The sequence below is a fragment of the Eptesicus fuscus genome, chromosome 18 (genome assembly GCF_027574615.1).
Source record: "Eptesicus fuscus isolate TK198812 chromosome 18, DD_ASM_mEF_20220401, whole genome shotgun sequence".
NCBI classification, from domain to species: Eukaryota; Metazoa; Chordata; class Mammalia; order Chiroptera; family Vespertilionidae; genus Eptesicus; species Eptesicus fuscus.
In genome coordinates this window covers 6,024,476-6,042,789 of record NC_072490.1, presented here as the reverse complement: position 1 = coordinate 6,042,789, position 18,314 = coordinate 6,024,476, and the positions used below count along the sequence as shown (strand labels likewise).

The 18,314-nt window shown below is 61.9% G+C and overlaps 1 protein-coding gene across 1 annotated transcript; it reads left to right on the top strand.

Moving 5' to 3' along the window:
- Positions 1-962: 962 nt before the first annotated feature.
- On the top strand, positions 963-18,130 carry PLCD1 (phospholipase C delta 1). Its single transcript, XM_054729850.1, has 15 exons — positions 963-1,130; positions 8,967-9,131; positions 12,467-12,695; positions 13,860-13,989; positions 14,081-14,312; positions 14,843-15,044; positions 15,282-15,426; positions 15,503-15,652; positions 15,746-15,904; positions 16,138-16,297; positions 16,493-16,609; positions 17,008-17,186; positions 17,272-17,404; positions 17,485-17,634; positions 17,792-18,130. Exons 1-15 carry the CDS (start codon positions 1,097-1,099, stop codon positions 17,875-17,877), a joined length of 2,271 nt encoding a protein of 756 aa, XP_054585825.1. The 5' UTR covers positions 963-1,096; the 3' UTR covers positions 17,878-18,130.
- The last annotated feature ends 184 nt before the right edge of the window (positions 18,131-18,314 follow it).

The following is an 18,314-nucleotide window of genomic DNA, read 5'->3' as shown; positions in this document are numbered from 1 at the left end:
GCTCAGCAGCCCAGGAGGCCCAGGAGGGGCCCGCACCCCTCATCCTGGGAGGCCCTCTGGGGCTCTCCCACACTTAGCCCAGCTCTCCCAAGGGGCCCTCCCAAAGGGCGATGGGTAGCAGGATCCCCAGACTTTCCCTGGGGGGTCCTCTAAGTACCCTGTAAAGAGGGTGTCTGGGTTCAAGAATTGACGGTGGGTGTCTGGGGTCCACATAGGGACCCCTTGCCCAGACAGCCTCTTGGGAGGCCATCCAAAGAATGGAGCCTGGGAATATCACCCGACCCCAGGCTCTGCACCTGTCAGCCACTCTGCTGCACAGATTGCCAGAGTTTGGGGTGGGGACTGGGGGGTCTCAAAGGTGAGCTCCCTGCACTCCCTTGCTGTGAGCTTCCCGCCCCCGCCCCACACAGCCCCCACCAAAGGCGCTCCTGGGGTGAGAAACTTCCCAGCTGGCGGGGAGGGGACCCTCCTCCGGACAGGGTCCAGGAACCCTCTCTGAGGATCTCGGAACGCGCGCCCCCGTTTTGCAGAAGGGAAGCAGCCCCGCGGGGAGCAGCGGCTGGACGCCTGGACGCGGACCTCCCTCTCCACCGTCCGGCTGGGCGTCGGACCTGGCGCTGTCCCTTCCCGAGGGTGACGCCAGAGTCCTCGGAGCATCACCTCCAGCCCGGGGAGGCGCCCGCGGGCAGGGCGTGGGGCTGGGCGCCCTCGGTAATGACAGGGCCGGCCGCTGTGGGTGGCAGCGGCGGAGGAAGCGGGAGGGAGCCGGCTATTTCTGGCCGGGGCGCGTCCACCCTCCGGCGGCCGGGGTTAGGCGGCCTTCCCAGCCCCTGCCTCGGCCCTCCCTCCGGCTCCCGGGACGGGGCGGGGAGAGACGCGGGTTGGTGGACCGGAGGGGCGGGGGCACCGGCGGGCTGGCGGGGGCGGGGCGGTGTCCCGGGCCCACCCCCGGCCTCCTCCCACCGCAGTCCCTGCGCGTCTCCACCGCGCTCGGCTCGGACCCGAGGCCGCCGGCGCCGTCGCCGCGCGCGTGTGCCCCGCAGCGCCCCACTCCCGCCGCGCTGCCCCCGCCCCGCGGAGGCGCCGCGCGTCGGGCATGGACTCGGGCCGGGACTTCCTGACCCTGCACGGTGAGTGCCCGGCGGGCGCGCGGGGGACCCCCTGCGAGGGTCCGCCCCGCAGCGAGCCGTCCCGGCTCCGGGAGGAAGACCCCGGGCTCCTCCGTCCCCCCTCCGCCCCGTCCTGGCCCGCCCCGCGGCCCTCCGGTCCCATCGGGGAAATCTCGGCCCAGGACTCAGGGTGGGACTGCCAGGCTCGACCCGGGGCGTTTCCAGTTCAGTCCCCCAGATCTAAACCGGGGTCGGGGGTCGGGGTGCGGGTCTGAAGACTTTTCCCGGGTCCCCCCAGCCTGGGGACTCCCCCTCATCCTGGTCACGGAAGGCGGGGCCCCTGGTCCAGCGCGCACGGAGGGGCCGAGGAGGGAAGGAACCAGCATCCACGAATAACCGAGTTCTCCCCGCCCCGTCCGGGCTCCCGGAGAAGCTCCGCAAAGCCCCGGCGTGCCCGGATCGCTCCAGGCCGCGTGGGTGTGGCGGGGTGGGGGGATGGGGGGGTGGATGGGGGGGCGGGGAGGTGTGCACGGCTGGCCGCGGTCGGGCCGTAACTGCCCCGCGCAGAACTCAGCCCGCGATGCCCAGTCTGGGGGTGCGGGTGGGGGGCAGCCTCGTTCCTCCATCTGCGCATCCTCCTGGCGGGACAGGGCCAAGTCTCAGCTGGAAAAACCCTGAGCCTCCATCCTGTGTCCAGCCGGACTGTCTCCTCCGACCCCGAACGGAGTCTGAGCCGGCTCCTGGCCCTGACGCGGTCCCTCCTGGAGGGAGAGCAGCCGGGGGCTCCCGACCCCAGGACCTGGAGGCCTTATGGCTGGACGGGACCCCCAACCTGGACCTGGCATCTTTTTGCTCCAGCCTGGGGGCTCGCCTACACTTGGGGAGCTTACCCTCTAGTCCCCACCCCCAACCCCACCGTCAGTCAGCTCAGCAAGCCCCGCCCCTCTCACACCAATCACTGCTTAGCCATACCTCCTTCAGTCTCCTAGGACCCTTAGGGTTAGAGACTTCCTGTCCACTACCCATCCTTCTAAACCAGACCTGGAGATAATAGTTGGAAAAGAGAAAGGCAGAGCCCGCCCCCCCCCCCCCCCCCCAAGCTGTCCGACTCGGAGGTGTTCTTATCAGCCAGTCCCAGTCTGTCTCCTTTCCCAGTTGGCCAGGCCTGGTCCCCGTGGCCCAGAGAGACCTGGCTCCATGCCCAGAGCTGTTACCCTCATACCAGTAGCCCGGGCTCCTCGAGGCAACCTCGTGCCATGGGGTCCCCACTCCTTCCCGTGCTCCCTCTTCTCTCCTCAGGCCAGACGTGCCCAATGCTCCTGCCAGCCTGGCAGGAGGGGAGACTGGCAGCTCAGAGGACCGCACCGGGGACCTCTGCTTTCTCTCTCATCATCCCTTAGCTGGTCTAGTGCTGCCTGCCCTGCACACTGCCACCTCTCACACGCCTGCCTCACACCCAGACCCCCTAAAAGCCCTCGGTCGCCTCTGGCACGGCTGCGGCCTCAGCCCATGTCGGAATGGGCTCCACCTCAGGCATCTGTGCCTTTGTCCAGTCTCTCCCCGCTGGCAGCCCCGGTGTCTCCCCTGGAGGGGAGGCCGCCTGCAAGCTCAGCCGGGGCCTCCCAGTCCTGTGGCGTGGGCTCGGCCGCCCTGGCCCATCCTGTTTGAGACCTGCCTCCCTGGATATGACATGTCCCTTCTGCCCTCACCCCCAGATACATGCAGAGGCAGTGTAGTGGACCTGCGTGAATTCTGGGCAAACTACTTGGCCTTTTCATCAAGACAAATCCCTTGATTGAACTGTGCCCCATCTGTAAAATGGGGGCTAAGAATACTACCTACCTCATAGGGTTGCTGTGAGGATTGAACGAGGTGATACCTGTCAGGCCATTAGAACGGTGCCTGGGACCCAGCCTGTGCACGTTCCCCCACGTGACCATGCCCTGTGCGTTGCTGCCTAGTTCTTTGGGAGATGAGGGTACGCCATCAGGCAATCCCTAGCCAGAAAAAAGTGTGACTAGAACTGGGTTCAAGAATCAAGGGGCTCCTTCCCAAGTCTGAAGCCCTCTGACGGAAGTTCCAGGCCCCCGCCTCCTCCTAACGCCCTTCCTCTGCTCTCTCCATTGTGGCCAGGGGTGCACTGGCTTCTCCCGCAGGTCCCCAGATGTGCCTGAAAGGACCTACCCTTCCAGGGCCCTGTCCTCACTGAGCACACCCACCCCCACGAACACTCCCTACACCGAATCCCTCCCGCCCCGCTGTAAGAACTGGCATTTGTAAAAGTGGAAGCAGGTGCCCTGGCCGGGTGGCTCAGTTGGTTGTCTCTCGCTCTCTCTTCCTCTCTCCCCATTTCTCTCTCTCTAAAATCAATAAAAACATATCCTTGGGTTAGGATTAAATTTTTTAAAAAGGGGAAGGCGGCTATTTGGGAAGACCCTGGCTTCATCTTGGCCTCTGGAGACCTGGGCTCCAGTCCTAGCTTGGCCTTCTATCGTGACCCTGGGCAAATCCATTTGCCTCTCTGGGCCTGTTTTCTCATCCACAGGATCACAATACCCATTTCACAGGTGTGAAGATAAAGGCACTAATTGGGCATGGGAGCGCTAGGTTGGCTAAAAAGCCACCGTCCCCAAGAGACAATGGTTCCAGAACCATCATAGCAAGTTGGGGTGGCCGACCCCCTATCCACCTCAATTATGGTCCTAAGTTCTGTTCCTGGGGTTCCAGGCCCACACTACACGGACACACACTGATCAGTGACTTTGCTGTGCCACAGGCCACTCTGGCAGTTGGTGAAGCCTCAGGCCCTTCTCAGGATCTTGTTTTTAAATGTACAATAAAAGACATCATTCAAAAGGAGCACATTACATTGAGATGTGATTCTATCATCGGTCCTCCAGTTACCAACCCTTGCATGGTTTCTCTCAAACAGAGGTCCCCTTACACTCCGCTCCCCGCCCCTTTCCAAAATGAGTAACCACTTGTCTGTGCCCATGTTGCAGCTCGTCTGCACGAACACGTTCTCATGACTTACTCTCTGTGGAGTGACTGTACGCAGGTCACCTGGTGCTCCAGTCTATCGTCGCTATGCTTGCCTGTGCTACTCGGTGGCTTTGCCAGTGACTCACTGCCAACGCCGGGGACTGGAGCTGAAGTGAAGCGAACTATTCAGAGGCAGGGAGCGCGAGAGGAGTGAGTCAGGCCTGCCGGGGTGGTGTCCTGACCTTGGCACACAGTAGGGGCTCAATAAATAACGTGCTGGGTGAGTGACAGAGCAGTTGTACCTTAGTGAAAGGCCCCACTGTTGCCCTGCACACTGGCAGCACAGTGTGTATAAAGTGGCAGTGGTCCTGATGTATTTATCAAAGTAAGCCTGTGTTAATGGACTCATTTAAGATCAGCATTTCCCCCCCCCCCCCAAGAATTCCTTTCGCATTCCGAACCTTGGAGATGACCCACTCAGGTGGGGAAACAGGCCTGCCTGAGGTCCACAAGTGAGGCGACAGCCAGCTGAGTCACAATGAATTCGTTGAGTAATTTTGGTAAAATATTTGGCTGGCTAGGTTGTCTGGCACAGCCTCCTCCCGGAGCCCCCAGCTGGTGTTTGGAAGCCAGGCTCAGGCTCCACCCCCGGGTCGGACCCCGCCCCTCTGCGGAGCACCGCCTTCCAGGGAGGACCCCGCCCCGGATTCGCCCCCCGGGTCCTGACTCGTCCCGGGTCAGCTCTCTGGGTATAGCTCAGCCTCCACATCGCCCCCCAAGCCCGGCTCCGCCCCGTCCCCACCTCTTTGGCTCTGGCTGTGCCCTCGTTCCGCTTTCTGGCCTCTGGTTTTCGTCACTGATCCGCTTCCTGGATTATGGATGTGTCCCACTCCGCCTCCTGGAACGGGCTCCTCCTCCGGGGCGCCCCGCCCCCTGGGCTCTGGCTCCTCCCCTCCCCGCCTGGATTCCGCTCTCGCCCCACCTCCAGGGCCTATCGGTCCCGCCCCTTTCAGCCCAGATTTCCCTCTCGCCCCGCCTCTAGGGCGGAGGCCCCGCCCCTCCAGCTGGGTTCTAGCCCCGCCCCCTCCTGGTCTCCGCCCCTGGTCTCCGCCCCTGCTCCCCGCCTTGTTAGGCATCTGGAGACTAGTGCATTGTCCCGGGCCAGGCTCGGCCGGCGGCGCGGCCACTGCGGAGCATCATGCAGTTTCTGCGGGGCCGGAGCCACTCCAGAGAGCTCTACTTGCAGGAGCAGAGCCTCAAGGTGGCGGCGCTCAATGGGCAGAGGCTGGGTAAGGGTCGCAGGGAACACCGCGATCTGTGGAGACTGGGATGGCAGTTGGGGCAGGAGGCAGAAATATGTTCCTTTGACTGGACCTGTTTAGTATTCCTGTGAGTGTGTGACCTATGGTGGGGCTGTGTTTGCAGGGGTGGCATGTGGGGTGAGTCCTGGGGGCATTGGTTACGCCTCCTCCTGACATACCCCCGCTCCTCCAAGCCTCCCTGCTCCTTGTCACCCCTCCCTCCCTCCCTGTTTATAGATTTATGAGGCACACTGGATATGTGGCCTGGTGCGTAACTGGTATGACTGTAATCCTATGAGATGATCTGCAACCATGTGGGGTCCAATGTGATGCTGTGTGCATTACGGGTGACAGATGTGACAGTGGGTGATCCAGGCGACTGAGTGATTCTATTACTTTGCGTTATGATGTGTGTTTTGTGGACTTTCTGACATTACTACTTGTGACGGTGTACTCCTGCGTGGTGGCTGCATCCGGTAATGTTTCCTATCATGGACCCTGTGGGCAGGCTTCTGAGTCCTGACTCCACCATGTAACTTCCCTGAGCCTCAATTTCCTCATCTGTGAAATGGGAATAGTGACAGTGCCTCCCTCATAGGGTTGTTAGGGAGGTTAAATACATGCGCTAAGAACAGGATCTTATTCAAATACTAACATTACGGTGGATGCTATTATTATCATGAGGATGATGATAAGGCACTGTATGTTGTGTGGCTGTGTGTGACTCCATGTAACAATGCACATCGCTGTGTGACTTTATCTCAGTATTGCTATGTATTAGTATGAGTCCCAAGCCCAGTTCATCTCCATTATGCACCCCCTCCCGCCCTTGGTATATGGTCAGGACTCCTGGCATCCCCCTCAGCCTCCTATTGGTGCCTACAGCACCCTCCCCTGGGCACCTTGCTGTGTGCAGCGGGCCTGGGCGGGTTAGTGAGGTTGCAAGGTCAACCCAGGGCCCCTGAGCTCAGAGGCCTCTCCCCCACCCTCCCACAGGAGAGAGCACTAGAGCTAAGTGAATGGGGCTGGGTGAGGAGTGCCCACACTTGCTGGGCGGTGGGGGCGGGCAGCCCAGGAGCCTCCGAAACAAAAGGGCCTCCATGAGGCTCGGAGGTGGAGGTGCCTGCCCAGGTGGCCCAGTGGCCCAGAGGGCAGTGTTATCAACGCCCACCTTGGGAGGGAGGTCTGTGTGCGGAGGTCTGTGTGCGGAAGTCACGTCGGCAGCCAGGGGGCTTATCTCTGCCTGACTGCAGACAGGGCCACAGCCTGGCTCCGGGACAGGATGAACATGTCATCTCCTCGCGGTGTTTTCCAGAGCTGGAGGGTGGGGTTCACATTCTCCTTTCCCACCCCCTCCCCCACAGTCCCATCCGTGCTGTGGGCAGGGGCTGGTCCTAATGTGTGCCCAGCTTGGGGGGTGGGTGCGGACTGAGTGTAAGATGCCCCTCCCAGGTGCACTTCAGCCCCAGAAAGGACCGTGGGATCCCCGGCAGAGGCCCAGGTGCCTCTTCTGGCAGCCTGGGGGCTCCCCTCCCCCTTCCTCTGGTTTGGAGCTCCACAGACACAACCAGCAGTTTAGGACATCCTGCCGGACGGAGCCCCCTTCTCTTCCACTGGGCTTCCCCTGGGGCCGAAGGGGAACTGCTCCCACCCAGGCAGAGGGGTCTCCTGGGGTGGAGAGACTTGGGACAAAGGTGGGGGGAGGTCACATCAGAAGATCGCCTCTGAGAAGGCTCAGAGACGCCTCCTCCAACACTGTCCTCGCCCAGGGCTGATGGGGAGCAGGGCACAGATTGGGAAGGGAGTTGCCCAAAGCGAGAGGGAGGCGGGCGTTACCCCTGGGCTTTGTCCCCGCTGGAGGCAGGAGACTGGCAAGGGGGAAGAGGATGTGGTGACGGGGGGCTTACAGAAGCGGTCCAGAAAGTTCTGTGGGTCCTGTGGGTGTGTGGGCCTGGCTAGGGAGTGGGGAGGCGAGGACACAGCGGGAGAGGCTATGAGGGGCTGGGAATCTGGGCTCAGAAAAGAAAAGCCTACAGGCCTACGCACAGGCCCCGCAGACTGGACCCACACAGTCCTGGCTGGAGCAGAGGGTAAAGATGGCAGTGGCCACATCATTTTAATGTTGGTGACAGACATGAGGTGAAATGGCCAACTGGCTCTGAACGGAGCTGGCTGCTGGACTGCATGTGGCTAGGGTGATAACACAGATATAGATATATAGAGGTACAGAGCTAGAGATACAGATATAGGGTGATACATGCAGATACAGAGCTATAGATACAGATACAGGGTGATACATGCAGATACAGAGCTATAGATACAGATATAGGGTCATATGTACAGGCACAGCTGTGGATGGATCTCACTCTATATGACTATGATTATTAGGGTTATTAGGGTTGGGGGGGTCTCTCCTTGATCACACTTGGTACAGGGTCTGCTGGGGGTGAGGGCTCCTGGGGAGGGACACAGTATCCCTTTGGTGCCTCTTGCTGGGGCACCATAGCTCTGGGAGCCCATGCCTCAGGCCAGCCTGGGTCTCTGAGAGCAGCAAGGGGGTGCCAAGCAGCCAGGGTTCTGGTCCTCGCTGTGGGGCTGGGCCTGGCCCCAGCTGCTGAAAGGGCTGCACTGTGACTTAAGGCTGCTGGACCCGGAGGCGTCCCGGACCCAGGACACTCAGTGATGGGGTGGGCGTGCAGGGACAGGGGCACCCCAATGGGATAAGCACAGGCTGCAGTGGGCTCCTCACTCCTGGGGCCAGGATCAAGACCCACTCAAGCAGGTGCAAGTCAGGGGTGGCGATAGTCGTGGTGGGGGTGGCAGGGATGGGCACAAGGGCCCCACAGTAACGACAGTGTTGGCACTAAGAACTACCACTGCTTTACCTCGGGACCTTCCCAGCATCGCGCATCATCTCATTGAACCATAGCCCTTCCCTTTGAGGGGGCTGCTATTTTTATCCTCAGTTTACAGATGGGACACAGGGGCCCTGCAACATGAGGCCACTTGCCCAGGTCACACAGTTAGTCGGGGGTGGGGGTGGGGGGGACCTGGACGTAGGCACAGGTGATTCCATAGCCCCTGGAGCTGGGAGGCTGTTGGGCTGTGAGATGCTCAGGATCTGTTGCCATCGGTGTCTGCCCCTTTTCTTTCTGCTCTGCCCGATCTTTTAGTCCCACTTCCTTCAGGTCACTCTGACCCCTATGTGTGACCAGGAGGGGCCCACCTCGTCTTTCAGAGCCAGGCTACTTCCTGGCTACTTCCACATCCCCCAGGGACCAGGAGTTCTTAGATTAGCTGCCCTCCCTTTGTCCATTCAGCTGTGGGGGGCAGGTCAGTGTATGAAGTGTGGCCTTGAGTGGGTAGGCATCCCAAGGTTTACATGGCCTCAGCTGGCTCAGAGATGGCTTCGTGGTGGAGGCAGGGCAGGGTGGAGCATGGCTGAAGGAGGGAGACGTGAACAGAGAGATGAGGACGAGGCTCCTAGAGGGTCTGGACGTGGGCGTGGCCAGCGTGGGGTCTGGGACAGCAGGGACACTGGAGGAGGTGGCGTCTTACGAGCTCTGCCCCCTAGGCCTACAGAATGACGAGGACCTCCAGGCGCTGCTGAAGGGCACCCAGCTCCTGAAGGTGAAGTCCAACTCATGGCGGCGAGAGCGCTTCTACAAGCTGCAGGAGGACTGCAAGACCATCTGGCAGGAGTCCCGCAAGGTCATGCGGAGCCCCGAGTCCCAGCTGTGTGAGTGCCCCGGGGCTGCAGGGGAGGAGGCAGAGTGTGCAGCCCATGCTTGGATGGGGACACTGGTGCTGGCTGGGGGTGGAGGTCCATCATGGACCAGGACCACAGATAGGGAAACTGAGTCCCAGCCTGGTGGGGCATAGGTCCGTCAAGCAATCAGGACCAGATATGGGGACACTGCAGCTAGCCAGAGTCTGGGGGAGGAGGCAGTGAAAATTGAGTTCTGGACTGGGCTGGCGAGCGCGGTCATGGACCCAGGACTACAGATGGAGATGCTAAAGGCTTCTGGGGGTTAGGGGCACGTACCCATGACCACAGGTGGGGAAAGCAGGTTCCGAGGAGGGAGGGAGCTGGACAGTGTTGTGTGAACGCATAAGTATCCGCCCAGGCAGTTGTGGGGAGCAGGGAAGTTGGGTGGACAGGACTCCAGGTGTGGTGAGGCCAAAGCCAGCCCGAAGTTGGGGCAGATAAAGCCTGGTCAGGGTGTGAGGTGGGGCCCGAAGGAGGCAGCCCTTCCCTAGGACTGGGGCCATCGCAGGGAGATGGGGCAGAGCGGGGCTAGGACACAAAGACAGAGGCCTCAGCAGGGTAGCTCCCTCAAGGGCATGGGCCCGAGGGCTTTCCAGAAGCTTCGGAAATGGCCCAGGAACCCAAGGCTCAGGCCTGCAAATGGAGAGTGTCCCCTACAAGGCCTTCGCGGGAAACTCTGATGACTGCTTCACACAGAATGCCCCAAAGTCTTTGTCAAATGCGAGATCTACGCTGCACCTCTACATGGTGGGAAAATCTCAGACCAAGGCTGTCCCGAGAGCTGTGCTGATGGGAATGTCCGAGATCTGTGCTGTCTGTCACAGCTGCCACTAGCCACCTGTGGTCACGGAGCACTTGAAATGTGGCTGGTGTGACCGAGGAACGGAACTTTTCACTGGTTGAATTTTAATGAATTTCTGTTTAAATGACCACATGCGGCTGGTGGCTGCCATACGGGCCAGTGCAGCTGGGTTTCTCACAGCCCAGACCTCAGGAAATCCCTCACCCATTCACCTGCCTTCGGCCGTTTGGGGACAGGCAGGGTCAGCACACTGGCAGGTCCATAGGGAATGAGGTCAGACACAGGTGAGAGGCCCCAGGTAGGAGTAGGAGGGTCACAGGAGGAAGGGGCGGGTCAGCCCACAGAAGGTACCCCAGGAAGGGTCTGCCCGGGGCTCAGGTCACTGGGCAGAAGCAGAAGGAGGTATGGCCTGCTGACCTGTGGCCTCAGGGGCCAGAGGTGAGGCAGGACAGGAGCAGGGGCAGATGCGGGGAGCTGGGTGGGGGCCTTGGGGCTGTGGGCCAGGGCAGGGTCTGAGGGGATGGAGACGGAAGCGCTCTCAGAAAACCACCCTCCACGCGCATGTCTGCCACTCAGCACTGGAGTGACCCTGACCTTGCCTCTGGGGCACCAGCCAGGCTTCTTCACAGGCCTCTGCCCTGATATGGAGCTTCCTGCTCGACGCTGGTGGGTGGGTGGCGGCACCGTGGGAATGGGGCATCTTACGCTCTGAGCCCTGGGGGTTCCTGGGAGGCCAGCAGCCAGTCCATCTGAATGGTTCCCAGTGTGTGCCTCCCACCTGGTGGGGCTGGGCGTGGGGGCGGCAGCGGAGTAGAGACTCGGGCCTTTCCAGACCTGCCCTGGCGGGGTGAGACCCTCACACTGGGATGGCGATGAGCAGAGAGGGCAGGATAGAATTCCAGCAGGAGACCCAGTGTGAGCAAGAAGCAGGGCGAGACTGAGGACGGGACATGAGTGAGGGGGCTGCAGGGGCGACAGGTCCAGGGTCGGGCGTCGGGTGTGGTCAGGTGAGGACAGTGGCCCAAGAGGCTCCCTTCCATGTCAGAGCCACTGAGGCAGGCCTTGGGCTGTGCTGGCCTGCTGGCTGCTTCCCTGCTGAGCGTGAGACTGTTGTCCTCAACGGTACTCTATCCGCAGGGAAACTGAGGCCAGGTGAGGGAGTAGTGGTTCTCTCTGCCTCTGCTCCCTGATCCCTAAGTCTCCCCTGATTCTGTCACCACTAGTCCCCCGACCACCCCCGCCCCCCGCCCCCCCCCCCCCCCACACACCCCACCCCACTCTGGTTCCCAGGGGCAGACAGGCATTATCAGCAGTGGAGGCATCTGGACTTTCTCTCTGGTGCGGGTGGGGGTGCCGGCCCGGGAGCTCCAGGGCTCAGGCTTCCTGTTTGCACTCCAGCCTGGGTCAGGGGCAGCTGGTGTGGGGCCTAGCGGGGCACAGGAGGCTCTGGGCACAGGGATTAAGCAGGGATATCCCCTGAACATTAGATGGCCCAGGGCTCACGTGTTCCACTTCCCAGGGCCTGCTGTCCGGGCTGGGCACATGGCACATACATGGGGCCTGCAGGTGGCTAGGAGACTCCGGGGCACTCGGGTATGTGCGGGCACCAGGGGGGGACAAGCGGCTTTCAGCTAGAGCTGGTCTCGGACCCAGGACAGATGGAGGTGGATGGCTCAGGATGGGGGAGGGCAGGCACAGCGCCTGGTGGGATTGGCTCCCAGCAGATCAGGGGAGATACATCGGGGGTTGGGGAGGGTAGGCAGGGCCTTGCTGCTCCCTGAGGCTTGGAAGGCCTGGCTCCTAAGGGCAGAATGGTGTCATCTCTCAGACCCCCAGTGTGCATGCTCTGGTCTGCCTCTTGGGATCCTGGAGGGCAGAGCCTTCCTGCACCCTCCTGGCCCAGGGGTCCCCTGAGTTCTGGACACACACAGACACAAATGGGGTGCAGTCCTCTTTACCCTCTGACACAGCACCTTTCCCTCTGTCTGTGCCCCCAGACCCCAAGGCCAGGGCTGGCTGAGGGTGGCTCGCGTCTCCTGAATGGTCAGGAGAGGGGCCTGGAGGCTCACACGACGGTCTGAGGGGAGAACGGGTCCAAAGTCAGTCCGATCAGGAGGGTATGTGGCCTCCTCTCGGTCACAGGCCCCAAGCTCCAGAATGGTCTGCTCCGCCCCAATCCCCTCCCAGGGCCTTGCTCCCTACAGCACAGAAACAATGGGGTCTGGGGTCTATGCCTGCCCACCCTGAAGTCAGTCCCGCTCTGTGCGTTCACTCTGCCCACTACAGCTGTGTCTCACCTTCCTTCTCCACCGCCGTCTCTGCCTTCCTTCCTCCTTTCCCTGCCATTGTCTGTCCTCCTGCCGGCTCCTTTCTCTCTGCATCAATGCCTGAGCTCCAGCCCCGCCTCTGTCTCTAAACTGTGGCCCCTTCCACGGTGGCCTCCACCGTGTCGGGGGCAGGGGGTGGCCTCATGCTTCTCTCTGCCCCCATCGCCTTCTCACAGTCTCCATCGAGGACATTCAGGAGGTACGGATGGGACACCGCACGGAGGGCCTGGAGAAGTTTGCCCGTGACGTGCCCGAGGACCGCTGCTTCTCCATTGTCTTTAAAGACCAGCGAAACACACTAGACCTCATCGCCTCATCCCCAGCTGACGCCCAGCACTGGGTGCAGGGTCTGCGCAAGATCATCCACCACTCAGGCTCCATGGACCAGCAGCAGAAGCTGCAGCAGTATCCTTCTGGTGGCGGTGGGACCAGGCCCAGCCTGTGGATTCTGGCTGTGGTGGTCCCCAGGTCAGCCTGGGTATGGAAGATGCCCAGCTCGGACCATCATACCAAAATAGCACAGATTCGGTCAAACAACAGAAATACCTTTTCTCACAGTTCTGGAGGCTGGAAGTCCAAGATCAGGGGGCCAGCATGGTTGGGTTCTGGTGAGAGCCCTTCTCCTAGCTTCTGGAGGGATGCCTTCTTTCCCACTGTGTCCTCCGATGGCAGGGAGAGAGAGAGAGGGAGAGAGAGCAAGTTTTCTGGTGTCTCTTCTTATAAGGACACTAATTCCATCAAGAGGGCCTCACCTCATGACCTTATCTAAACCTCCCAAGGCCCCATCTCCAAATACCAACATACTGTGGGTTAGGGTTTCAATACACAAATTTTGGGGGAACGCAATTCAGTCCCTAGAAGAAGGGAAGCAGGGGAGGCCTCTGGAGCCGTTTTTGGTCCACTCTGACCCAAGCACCAGAGAGCTATGCGGCCCCCGATGTCCCCTCATCCCCCCGTCTGTAACCAGCACGGAGTTGGGAGGCTGAGGGGAGTCATCTGCCTCAGTGGGAGACCTAGTCTCTGGCATTTAAATCATCTATTTCTCAAGGTCAAGGCTGAGGGGAGAGAGGATAGAGGTAAGAGAGACCTGGGGGTTGAGTGCCCCATCACAACATGATCAGTGGTTTGACATTTGCTGTTTCCTATAAAGTAAGCCCCAAGTGCTTTAGTCAAGTTGGCGAGCGGTTATATATTGAAAACGAGAGGACACAGCTTGAAATATTAACAGAGTTATCCCTGAGGCTACGGGGGATTTGTTTATTTTTCTTTGTTTTCTAAATTATCTACAATAAAACCTTTCATAGAAAGAAAACACATATTTTTAAAATTGGAAAGGGTTCAAAGCCAGCTAATAGGAAAAAGACCCCGTTCTAGGATGTAACATTTCCACTCAAGAGGCCACCAGGCCTTGCCCCTGGGATTCGGATTCCAGGAAGTGGGGCCTGCAGGGAGCTGTGTCTACTAGTACAGTGGCCTCCGTCTGCCTGGGCCCAGGAGCTGATGTTGGGCCTGAAAACATGGCTCTGGGGGTATGTGGGCTCCCGGGTTCTTTCCTTACTTCTTGCCCAGCTGGATTCACTCCTGCTTGCGAAAAGCTGACAAAAACAAGGATAACAAGATGAGCTTCAAGGAACTGCAGAACTTCCTGAAGGAGCTCAACATCCAGGTGGACGACAGCTACGCCCGGAAGATCTTCAGGGTGAGGCAGGAGGGCGCCCTGGCAGTGGGGTTCCGGGCCCTAGGCCAGGGCCAGCTCTGAGCCTGCCCACGGGGCTGCCCTGGCTTTGCAGGAATGTGACCACTCCCAGACAGACTCCTTGGAGGACGAGGAGATTGAGGCCTTCTACAAGATGCTGACCCAGCGGAGGGAGATCGACCGCACCTTCGAGGAGGCTGCGGGCTCGGGGCAGAGGCTGTCCGTGGATCAGTTAGTGAGCTTCCTGCAGCACCAGCAGCGGGAGGAGGCGGCCGGGCCTGCCCTGGCCCTCTCCCTCATTGAGCGCTACGAGCCCAACGAGACTGGTGAGGGCCACACCAGGCTGGGAGAACCCCTGGGGACACTGCAGCCCAAAACAGGGAGCTGCAGGAACGGGGGTGCTCGGGCAGCCTCAGGACCCGGCCGGTATTTGCCGGCCCATGAAAGCAGGCGGAGGGCAGACGCGATCACTACCTGCCTCAGTTCCTCCTTCAGGGGGTTTTGAGGAGCCCTCTCCCAGGAAAGAGGGAGGGGAGGCTGGGAAAGCAGGCACTGTCCCTGCTTCCCTCTTGATGCCCATCCTGGGCCCACCTTGGAGACCCGGCCCTGTCCTGGAGGGGGCTCCTGTGTGCGGGCACAGAGCCGGAGGAGGTGAAGCGCTGTCCTCAAGGGCCTCACAGTGTGGGGGGCAGACAGGAGAAGACAGGGCCCCGCACAGTGTGGGGGGCAGACAGGAGAAGACAGGGCCCCAGGCGGTGGCAGACAGGGCCCCAGGCGGTGGCAGACAGGAGAAGACAGGGCCCCAGGCGGTGGCTAGCCGGTGGAGGGCTCTGACTGGTCCCCGCCTCCCTCCCAGCCAAGGCACAGCGGCAGATGACCAAGGACGGCTTCCTCATGTACCTGCTCTCGGCCGACGGCAGCGCCTTCAACCTGGCGCACCGGCGGGTCTACCAGGACATGGGCCAGCCGCTCAGCCACTACCTGGTGTCCTCCTCGCACAACACTTACCTGCTGGAGGACCAGCTCAAGGGGCCCAGCAGCACCGAGGCCTACATCCGGTGGGGCAGCCCGTGGAGGCCGGGGGCGGGGCTCCGGCGGGGGCGGGGCTCCGGCGGGGGCGGGGCTCCGACGGGGGCGGGGCTCCGACGGGGCGGGGCTCCGACGGGGCGGGGCTCCGGCGGGGGCGGGGCTCCTGCGGGGACGGGGCTCCGGCGGGGCGGGGCTCCGGCGGGGCGGGGCTCCGGCGGGGCGGGGCTCCGGCGGGGGCGGGGCTCCTAGCGCCACTCCCCCTACAGGGCGCTGTGCAAAGGCTGCCGCTGCCTGGAGCTGGACTGCTGGGACGGACCCAACCAGGAGCCCATCATCTACCACGGCTACACCTTCACCTCCAAGATCCTCTTCTGCGACGTGCTCAGAGCCATTCGGGACTACGCCTTCAAGGTGGCCACACCCCTGGGGGGTGAGGAGGGGAAGGCTAGGGGTGGCCAACCCCTCCTAATCTGCCTTGGTCCGCCAGGCGTCCCCCTACCCCGTCATCCTGTCCCTGGAGAACCACTGCAGTTTGGAGCAGCAGCGCGTGATGGCGCGACACCTGAGCACTATTCTGGGCTCCATGCTGCTGGACCGGCCGCTGGATGGGGCCACCACCAGCCTCCCATCCCCTGAGGTGCACAGTGGGCGTGGGGGTGCCGAGAGAAGAGGGAAGGGGGACTGCCTGGGAGGCCAGCTGGGTCTTGACCAGCTGCCCCTCCATCCGTAGCAACTGAAGGGGAAGATCTTGCTGAAGGGAAAGAAGCTTGGGGGACTCCTGCCCCCCAGCGGGGAAGGTGGCCCTGAGGCCATTGTCGTGTCGGACGAGGATGAGGCCGCCGAGATGGAGGATGAGGCCGTGAGGACCCGAGTGCAGCACACGCCCAAGGTTCGAGGGGAAGCTGTGGGGGGAGGGCATCCCTGGGCCCTCCCCCATCCTCACCCCCCATCACCCGGTGGGGTGGTTGCCTTGTCTCAATTCTCTGTGGCTGCCACTCAGACCCTCTGCCCCCTCTCTGTGTCTGTCTCCCTCTCTGTCTCTCTGTGTCTGGGTTTCTGGCTCTCTCAGTGCCCACCTGCCCCCACCTCTGAATCTAACCCGGGCCTCCCCGTGGCCCCCAGGAGGACAAGCTCAGGCTAGTGAAGGAGCTCTCTGACATGGTCATTTACTGTAAGAGCGTCCACTTCCGGGGCTTCTCCAGCCCTGGCAGCCCGGGGCAGGCCTTCTACGAGATGGCGTCCTTCTCCGAGAACCGTGTCCTCCGACTGCTCCAAGAATCAGGTGAGCCCCGGCCCGCACCCTGAGGGTGCTGCCCCTGTCTGACTATCCGGGCTGGCCAGGGCCGACCTGGCTCCCCCCCTCCCCCCCCACTGCCTGTGAAAAAGTTAGCACTCCCAGCTGTTACCAGCCGAGCTGGTGGGAGGGACTCAGGCACACCTGAGGCCTCCATGGCTGACCACCCCATACCCCCCTCAGGAAACAGCCTTGTCCGCCACAACGTGAACCACCTGAGCAGGATCTACCCTGCTGGGTGGAGAACCGACTCCTCCAACTACAGCCCCGTGGAGATGTGGAACGGGGGCTGCCAGATCGGTATGCACGGGCTGGGCCCGGGAGGAGGCCGGGCTGAGGGTTTCAGTGCAGAGGGCCAGGGACCAGGAGGCCGAGGTGGGGGACCTAGGGAGGGCCAGATGCCGGAGTGTGTGGGCTTAGGAGCTGGTGACCTCACTTGGGAACTATCCCCCTACCAGCGAGACAGTGTCTGAAGCCCCATCCTTAGCATCGTAGCCCTTGGAGTCCTAGCCCCAGCGATGGGCTGTGAGGTTGGTGCGGAGGGTCGGTTAGGAGGGCAGGAGGCCTTGCAGCGATCCTGGCCCCTGCTGCTGCCTCACCGTGTGACTCAGAGGCCTCCTCCGTGTGCCCTGAGGAGGCTGGGCTCTAGGGCCCCTGGAGCCAACCCACAGCCGGTGACCGCTCTGTCCTACCTGCAGTGGCCTTGAACTTCCAGACCCCTGGGCCAGAGATGGACGTCTATCAGGGCCGCTTCCAGGACAACGGGGCCTGTGGGTACGTGCTGAAGCCTGCCTTCCTGCGAGACCCCAACTCCACCTTCAACCCGCGCAGCCTGGCTCAGGGGCCCTGGTGGATTCGGAAGCGGCTCAACATCCGGGTATGGCCAGCCAGAGAAGGGCCAGGAGCCCGCGGGCCTGCCTTCCCCCTCCGTACCATCCCTGATGCCCATCCCCTTTCCCCAGGTCATCACAGGGCAGCAGCTGCCGAAAGTCAACAAGAGTAAGAATTCGATTGTGGACCCCAAGGTGACGGTGGAGGTCCACGGCGTGGGCCGGGACGCGGCCAGCCGCCAGACCGCCGTGGTCACCAACAACGGTGCGTGCCGAGGCGGGGCCGGGCCCGGCGACCGCCGCTGGTGTCCCGGCCGCTCGCTGACACGGCGCCTGTGCCCCCAGGTTTCAACCCGTGGTGGGACACGGAGTTTGAGTTTGACGTGGCGGTGCCCGAGCTGGCCCTCGTGCGCTTCGTGGTCGAGGACTACGACGCCTCCTCCAAGAACGACTTCATCGGCCAGAGCACCATCCCCCTGAACAGCCTCAAGCAGGGTGAGTGTTTGTCGAGGGGAGGGGAGGGCCAGGTTGGGGGGAAGGGGGGAGGCAGGGCCTGGCATCTCTTGGGCGGGGGGTGGCTGTCCCTCGCAGCATCCTGCCTGAGTGACTGGAACTTTCCTTGTGTGCTCCTCCCCACCCCCTCGCCTGCCAGGATACCGCCACGTCCACCTCTTGTCCAAGAGCGGAGACCAGCACCCATCTGCCACTCTCTTTGTGAAGGTGTCCCTGCAGGGCTAGGCTTGGGAGCGGCCCGGCCTCTGTCCCTGGCCGAGGGCAGGGCGGGCGCGGCTGCTCCCAGCTTCGCACTCAGAGCTGGAGGCCCGCCCCGCCTTCAGCTCCAACACATTATCTGTGCTGCTGCCTCTCCCGGGTCCCAGGAGCTGGTCTGGGCCCTGGATCTGTCCTCACCTCCGTTAAGAACACACTGCAGCCCTCTCCACCCTCTGGCCGGCCCTCGGTTGAGGGTTTTTATAAAAATCTTAAAGACTAAGTTCCGTGGCCTCTTTACCTGCACGCCAGCAAATTCCTGTAAGTGCACGCACGTGTGTGTGTGTGTGTGTGTGTGTGTGTGTGTGTGTCAGAGCCCTGGAACCCCAGCACCTCACTCTCCCCCTTCCCACTCTCACACTGTACCGAGGGCTCCATCTGTTCCGCTGGGCGGGAGGGACCAGGAA

Bases quoted from the DNA above. Each gene is read 5' to 3' on its own strand.
- PLCD1 (XM_054729850.1), top strand. From the start codon at position 1,097: ATGGACTCGGGCCGGGACTTCCTGACCCTGCACG. The intron at 9,132-12,466 runs GTGAGTGCCCCG...GCCTTCTCACAG, and splicing joins GAGCCCCGAGTCCCAGCTGT to TCTCCATCGAGGACATTCAG. The intron at 14,313-14,842 runs GTGAGGGCCACA...CCTCCCTCCCAG, and splicing joins CTACGAGCCCAACGAGACTG to CCAAGGCACAGCGGCAGATG.